The 8,429-nt window shown below is 37.2% G+C and overlaps 1 protein-coding gene across 2 annotated transcripts; it reads right to left on the bottom strand.

Annotated features, from left to right (window-relative positions):
* Positions 1–864: 864 nt before the first annotated feature.
* On the bottom strand, positions 865–3,755 carry psmg3 (proteasome (prosome, macropain) assembly chaperone 3). Of its 2 annotated transcripts, none has more exons than XM_018701904.2 (3): positions 3,591–3,755; positions 2,476–2,704; positions 865–1,472 (listed from the first exon to the last, which is right to left on the bottom strand). In XM_018701904.2, the coding sequence occupies exons 2-3, from the start codon at positions 2,692–2,694 to the stop codon at positions 1,320–1,322; spliced, it is 372 nt and encodes a 123-aa protein (XP_018557420.1). In that variant the 5' UTR covers positions 2,695–2,704; positions 3,591–3,755; the 3' UTR covers positions 865–1,319. The 2 variants fall into 2 exon arrangements, with proteins under 2 accessions (XP_018557420.1, XP_018557428.1); XM_018701912.2 differs by lacking the exon at positions 3,591–3,755 and adding an exon at positions 3,388–3,552.
* Between the last annotated feature and the right edge of the window lie 4,674 nt (positions 3,756–8,429).

Below are 8,429 nucleotides of genomic sequence, written 5' to 3'. Positions count from 1 at the left end.
TTGGTTTTATCACAGGGTAGGCCTGTAACTAACGCTGAATATTAGTATACACAGCATAGAGTCATGGCCGGATCAACCAAAAGAACCGCAGGATTGAATAATTAGTTACAGGGCTGATATGGCTGGTTGAGAGAAAATTCATTGGGGACAATTTGGTAATTTTTTAATCATTTAGGCTCCGTCAATATTCTTTAAATAAAAAGGCCAAAAAGGTTAGCTACTGAATTTTCCCTGGTCAGACAAAATAAGAAATTAGAATTTATTAACTTGTTCAGGGAATAATGATGGGCCTTTTTTTCCTTACTATTTTCTGTTATTAGAGGAGGAACAAATGAGACAGACTCTACTTCACAATGCAATGGGCCTTATTATAACCTGGTTCACACATATCTGAAAATTCAATAGGAAAACAAATACTCCAAATGAGTCATATATATAATAAACACATTTTATTGAATACATTTGACAAAATTACAAAATTCCAATGGTCAAAATATATAAATCAATATTCCACACTAGTAGCGCAAGTCTATGATGTGGATACAGAGTACTGTTGGCCTTCTGTAAAGCTTCTTACTTTCATGCTCTGCCGTTGAACACTGTGAACACAGAATGCACTGCTTTGAAATGTGCTGAGGGAGTCTAAATGACTACTTAACTGCACTATAGCCTGTGTAATACAGCTATAATTGATAAATGAAGCAAAGACCTCAGCCTGATTAGAAAAGGCCTGGCCCAATTTTCCAGTTTGATGGGGGATATTTGTGATACTTAAAATGTTTATCCAGTGCTATGCCCAGACTATTCTTCACTTGGGTGGAGGTGATTGAGCTGCATTTGTTTAATAAACAGAAAAAAGACAACTTTTAGAAGTGACCTGTTTTATTTCTAAATTCTCCTCGTGACACAATGCAGAATATTTGCATTCTAAAATACAAAAATAATAACAGTATTAAGTGTTACAAGTTACGAAACAAAACCGTAAAGTCGATGTATTTCATACAGTGATGAAGCTGGAAGTATTGGCCATCATTTTGCAAACTAAATTAGTCATTGCATGATCTTCAGTTTTTGAGAGCAGAAAACACACCCTGTTTTCCATAAGACATTGCTTCCTATCTCAACAAACAGAAAGGATGAGAGAAAATGAAACTGGATCTTTACACGTCTGGCACACAAGCCTCAGGGTTTTTTTTTTTTTAATTACAGTCTGGCATTTCAGGAAATAAAAATATCTTCTAAGTTTAAAAAAAAAAAGGAGACACTGAGAGTGACACTGCGGGGCATCCAAAAGTCCATGTGGCCATTTTTCTGACTTTCTACCAGACTTGACAGCTTCTGATGATCTCTTTCATTTGTTTTATTGAATCTATGGATGAATCCTTCAGTGCCAGTCCCAGTAAGACAGGCCTGTTGCCGGCTTCTTGCGACACAAATGTTGCCAGGTTTTTGGCACAGACGTGCGTCAGTGGCTGAAAACAGAAACACAAAGCAGCCGTTAGATTGTAACAGACATGCTGCAATGTAACATGCCTACGTCGAATGAAAGTCCTTTGATAAAGTGCAACGGCTGGCCTGTGGAACCTTGCAGGTAAAATGAAAACAATACACCCGAAGCACTTTTCTCTCACACACACCTCGATTCCTTCACTCTTTCTTTGATATGTACAAGTGGGTTGAAGTGCAAAGCAAATAATTTTTCCACATCTTCAGACACTGCAACTGTTATCTCACTTTCCAAGTCATCTAACATTGTGAAAAAAACACTGCTGCCATTGCATGTGGAGTAAATAGCTATAACTTGCTTTTACTGCCATGCAGCATTATTGATTGGGCTGTATTCCACACACATTATAAGAAAAGTGATTCATTTTTGAGAAGTCCTCCCAAAGTAAACAACGTCTGCACATCTTACAATATGACTTGATTCTGTTTTAATGAAACCCATGTTGATGTTATGGCAGGTTTTTAGCTTTGTTGTAATCCAGTAAACTGGATAATAAAAGAGATGAAGACTTGGTTGTTGAAACATTATGAAACTACATTACATAACAATATTCAATAACTGTCACACACTTTAGAAGACAGTCTAAGTGCTGCCTTTTTTTAAATTACCAGAGTGAGAAACACCAACAAAAAGACTGTTTATCTTGTAAACTCCACATGCAAACACCGTTTTAATCCATTTCTCCATTGATGAGCCATCCTAACACAGTATGCCAGTTCAAAAATTACATGCTCATGCAGAGATGAAATAGGTTTCCTTGTGTAAATTTCAACAGACCACTGAATTCCATGCCTGCACACATCTAATTCCTCCCCAATCTATTTAGAGCAGGTCAGAACCAATCTCATCTGCCCTTTCGTGGCATGAAATGAGTTACCCTTGTGTTGCACCAAGTCTGACTGCTGTCCTGTGAACAAGTCCATATCACACTGATACAATATTTATCTGAACAATTTCACCCAGCATACCTCGTCTTTGCCCAGCAGCACTTTGGTGGAGAACGTCGGTGTGCTGATATCATTGGATCTGGAGTCAGGTGTGACAGATATCAATGTCCCAATTTTGCCATACTGAGTGAGAACTATGAATATGTAATTACTGAACTCTGTACAGACAACTTGTGTTGAAACTCCATTGACGTCTTTCTCTGTCTGTCTCGACTTGATGATGGGCTCAGGAGAGGACATTTTGTTAATCCTGGCAAGAAACAGGAAATGACACATGTAGATTATTCAAAGGGGTACCACACAGACACATTTGCTGTCCTGGCTGTTGCAATTATGACACTATAAAGAAGGAATTACATTTGTTTATGGCTGACATTAATGAGTATTTTTATTACTGAATCGGATGAATACAGCAATTAATACCCATCATAGTTTTTGAAACCTGACATTACTTGCCCTGTAAAACCTGAAGTTACTACATTTCCTATTACATAAGAAAGAGAAAAGCAGGACATTCTCACAATCAAGAAGCTGGAATGAAATAGCTTTTTTTCTTTTGTTGTTGATGATCTTGAAAAATGATTACAAACTGATTTCTGTTGAGCGACTTCTTCTTTAAATGCAAATGAAAAAATATTCAGTCTGCTCTATTTCTCCATTATATGTAAGGGTATGCTTATGTTCAATTTTACATTCTTGTGATGAAGATGTTGTGCAACAGATTTCCCTTTAAAATACGCTTAAACAATTCACTGACTAACTGATAAGTCGATTCAAATTAAATGAAGAGGAAAACATTGCTGAACATGATTATCTTTGCGTTTTGGACTGCTGGTTGGATAAACTGTAACAGGACGCTGTTAGCGGCTAAGTGCAAGTAGCAAACAGCAGAAGTATTTGATAATTGTGTCCTCATTAAAATCCACATCTTACCACCTGCAGAGAGATTAGAAGTTTGATCACTTCTGTGTCTTTCTATCCGGGTGGTGAAAGACAAGCTCCGTACAAGATGCATGGCTACGGGTAAGTACTAAGGGGCGGAGGCTAACGTTAGCTACACAGCTACTGTCAGCTCGGGTAAACTTAACGACAATGGACACATTTTACAGCGTCCGTGCAAAATAAAAGCTCCTCACCCTGTGTCCTCGTCTGTGCACAACGTGAACGTGTACTCTATACGAAATCGGGTTCACTTTCAGCAACTTCTGTGGCGCTCTGTCATTCAACAACCAGCACGAACACAAACCGAAACAAACGTGCCTCGTTTTGTGGAGCATGCGTAAAGCCACCTCTGCGTGATTACGTAATCCGACGTCACCCCGGTTAGTTTCTGGCCAATGGTAAAATAAACAAATAAATAAATTAATTAATTATTATTAGTATTATTATAAAAATACAGAAAAGAGACACTCCGAGTTTTGTGTCGGCAAATAAAAAATGACATGGCATAAAAATGGCAAATAAATGGTCACTGTAATTCACATTATTTTGTTAAGAGCTGCAGCTCCCACAGACTGTTGGTTCACTCTTACAGTAAGCCTATTTGTTGTAAAATTATTAGCAGATAAATCACTTCTCTGCTAATAATTCGGGCAAAATTTGACTAGTTTTGAGTTCTATGCAATTTCCAGATTTGATGTATGACTACAGAATTATTCTTTTGAACATTTATGCAAAGTAAGTGGGACATTCATTCATTCATAGCATTTATTCACTCTGACTGCAAGAACATAAAGAATATACTCCTTTTTTTCTGAGAGTGTCCAAAGCAGTGATGAAAGGAAGTACATTTACTCAAGTAGGCTACTGCATATCAGTATAATATTCAGGTACTTATACTACTGCTCAACAATTCAGAGAGAAATAGTGTACTATATATTTGATCACTGTAGTTACTAGCTAGAAGTCTTTTTGTCCTTTGCATACTTCCTCACAGGTTCACCACAAATATGCTGTGAAAAATGTTCTCTGTTTTAGCCTGAAGGTTACAGCAGACTTGAGGATTAAAAGACTTAACAGATGAAAAGCACATTATGTTTTCTCTGTGTTCAGTATTCAAGATTCCTGCATTGTTCACAATGCACGATTACAATTAATCTGCATAGTCATTTCCCCAGAAATGACTGTTATGAAGTGAGGATGATTTAACTTAACTTTAATAAAGTATTATCAAGAGTGAATTTCTTTAAGTTTAAGAATAAGTGGATCCTCTGGCCTGGTATGTTTCAATCAATATTAGGTAACAGAAATAACTCTTCCAAAGCAAGAAACCACAGAAGCAGGATGTTTTTAATTAACTGTCAATGGAGCTTTAATTTAAGGAGCTGATAAAGTCATGCTTTTATTTTTCTTATTTTTAGCAGTGAGTTTTATTAAATAGTGGCACTTTATACCCTGGGCTGAAACCTTTATGACACTATATGGTGGAAATAGATAGAGAAAGTCTAACCTACTTGACTTCTCCTGGCCTGAGATAGTAGAAGTCAAGCAAAATGGATGAAGAAGGGATGTGAAGGTATAAATAGTTCATGAATTGTTTAATTTTATCATCACATGTGTGATGGAAAACCAACAGAGGAACAGGGTCAAGCAATGGTATTAACCAGACATTTCAAATGCTGTATGTAGGCTATGCTAGGATAAGCTAGTAGGCCCTTTCCATTCTGGCTACAGATTGGCCAACTACTGCAGTCACATCTACTTTTACAGCTACAGGAGAGACGAGCAGTTGGGGGATTTTTACTGATAGCAAAAGTACTTGCATGACATTTTTTTTCAGGTGGATGTTAGGCTCCACTGAAGTCTGCGAGTGCTGCATCAGGCTGATCCGAAAGGCACCATCCCTATGAACATGACACATTCACAATGTCAAATAGAACCGACTCAGCGAAATTGTTATGCACTCCGAGTAGGCAGCAGTAGGTATGAAATTGGTTGGACCGCTCCCTATACTCCCTGGCTGACCATCTGTGTCCTTGACTGATCATTTTGATCTAAACAAAAAATTGTAATGCAAATGTCAATATATAATATTTCAGCATTAATGTACGGAAGTAGCTGGCCATGTGTGTGTTGAATTCATATGAGAGAGAAATCACTTGCAGAATGGCCAAACAGAGAGATCAGAGTTTAGAGGGCACATTTTCTTGTTCAAAACTGATAGTGCCACCTTAATATTAAAGTCAATAATGCAGGTATAAAAGTTCAGACTGATAATGGAAGTTAGTCCCATTCATGACTAATAAAGCAGCTTCAGAGAATTCCATAAGTGTGTCTCATCTCTCTGATATCTTAGGAATACCTTTGTTGAAGTTCATGGCTGAGAGAAGATTTTATTTTCTTGTTCACTGTGCTCTTGTTTAGATTTTTCATTCTTTGCACAGTTATATGACACCTCTGTGAGAAATGCTTTCATGTCCTTCTTTAATTAAAGGTCACCCTTTATACGGTTGTGTTTCAAAGGTGAATTTTCAAAAATGACAAGGTTAAGGAAGAGAAACATGTTTGTGTGATCTAGCAACTGACAAAATGTTTTTCAAATAGAGGTCACAGTGAGCTACTGACAATGTTTAGTTAATGAATACATTACATTATATTACTAGCAAGTAGAAATTTCCACACATGCACTGTGTGTAAACATGTCCCCCATGGCACTTTTTATACATCATAGCTTGAAACAGACCAGGATGCCTCTGACGTATTCATGAGGATTCAGTTCATATCATTTTACATAAAATGTCCTCATGGCCCTTGTTATTGTAATTAACAACAGCTATAGCATGAAAACACATAGTGGTATAGTGAAGGTATTGCTAAGATTTTGTATGTTTGTTTGTTTGTTTATTCATTCCTCATATAATTGATTTTGTATTTTGGAGGAAAAATAGTCTGTACCAAGTTTATCCACTAGGTCTTAAGCAGGTATTTTATTATAGAAAATACCACTGAGGCTTTGTAATGAGTTCTACTTTTCAAATTACTTATTCCATGTAATATTTCTTTATACTAAGGCCTTGCTTTGCATAATGAATTACAGTAGACCCACACTAATGGTTACAGTGGCTGTTTCATGGGTTCAAGGGTCCATGAGCGGTTTCCAGGGAAAATGAGGAATAGTTTAATTCATTATAATATGATTCATGTGAGGATTGCACTGGTTGAGAATAATTACATGACTTTAAAAAAAAAAAAGTCTACAGCTTTGTACTGTTTCTTCTTTTCATTCCTCTGCTTGCCTCAACCTTTTCCAAGTCATCTGACATGTTGACAATAGTAGCCTTACAGCTGCAGTAAATGCACCTGCATTGCAGAGCCTCGACATCAGAGCCTTTGGATTATATATCAAAGGAGGAGGAGGCGTTTAATTTTGGTCGTTGGTGTTGTAAATAGATTTGTTCTCGTCAACATGTACTTTGCATGTCAAATTTAGGAGCCCGGATGTGCTTTTAAACTGCCTTGGAAGACTCTCCTTGAGAGGTGTTGTTTCATGATCTTTCTTTGGGCAATAAAAATGCAACAAATGCCAGCTCTAACCTAAAAGTTGAGCAGTTTGGCGTCATGCAGAGAAAAAGAAAGTTTAACTGTCACACATTTCCAAAAGAGTTGACGGTGCTTAAGGGTTCTCAGTTTTACAAACACATCCCGTTCCTCTGTCTTTATGACTAGTCAAGCGTTTTCTCTCTCTGTCTGTCTTTCGCATAGACTCGCTGCATCAAAATGTCATCCCAGATGAAAATTTCTTATTTGCTGGAGTGACGCAGTTCCTGCCCATCACTTCCCTGCACTTCATCCTCACATTTGAATTTACTGCTTGTGTTTGTCTCATCAACTGCCTCTGGTACAGGCTGAATGCGTATTATACAGGCTCAATTTTTGTCTTCTTACACTTTTTGAATAACAACTACATGAGTCTGAGATCATCAGTGATGTCAGTATTTCAGCCAAAGAGAGAGAAACATTTTCACACCTGCTTGTTAAAATCAGAAAAGATGGTGGCAACAAAGGGGACACCTTCATGCCTCAGTATGTTTCAAAGTCACAAATTCTCTCTCTCTCTCTCTCTCACACACACACACACACACACACACACACACACACACACACACACACAGGCAATTATTACCCTTGTGGCCACTAGAGTGCTGTGCTGTATTACAGATAGGGCTCAAAAGCGACTTTACCATGACATTTGAAAGTTGCTCTCATGCCTCATGGGATTAACCGCTGGGGTTAGTTTCCATTAAGTGTTTTTAAAATACAGGCAAAGACAAACCAAAGGGAGAAAAAAGGTCATGTTCAAGGTATTTGTTAGAAACAGACTTAACAGATAATTATTTTTCTTTTCTGTCTGCAGACCACACAAATTACCACAGTTTTGATTATAGTATGGTTTTATGATTTCTTTTAGTTTGGTTCATTTAGTCAGTTTTTTGTTTGATATTAAAAAAAAAAATCCCCATTACTTTGAATAAAACTAAACTTCACAATACATAAGATGTGTATCACTTTCAATCATTTTGCAAATGTCCACCAAAAAAATCTCAGCCTGTTAGAATCCAATATTCAGCTTTCTATTTATGTTCTCAACAATGGAGAACAACACAAAAAGCGACTGTTCAGAAATGCAAGACATCTCATTCTCAAGCCCAAAAAGCATGTAATGTAGTTGAATTATTCAGTATATTGCATCATGAAAGAGGTTACCAATTTCTTATGTTTTACATTAGCCAAAAGAAGTATGTCTCATTTTTTTGTCTCTTGGCTTGAATGGGATGTGACTGACAGAAGGTAGATCTAAATATTTTGGAGAGGAAAACAGAAATCAGAGAAGCAGCAAAGACACCTCCCACCCTGTCTCATCTCGGCTCCTCACAGTGTTCCAGAAATGAACACATTAAATCGTGACTGGAACATCTTTCAGTCAGTAAAGGTTTTCAGCTTGATGTTTGAGTGCTTTGTTAAATTACTCCATGCTG

The sequence above is a fragment of the Lates calcarifer genome, linkage group LG11 (assembly GCF_001640805.2).
Source record: "Lates calcarifer isolate ASB-BC8 linkage group LG11, TLL_Latcal_v3, whole genome shotgun sequence".
Taxonomy (NCBI): Eukaryota; Metazoa; Chordata; class Actinopteri; family Centropomidae; genus Lates; species Lates calcarifer.
This window is presented reverse-complemented; position numbering and strand designations above follow the sequence as displayed.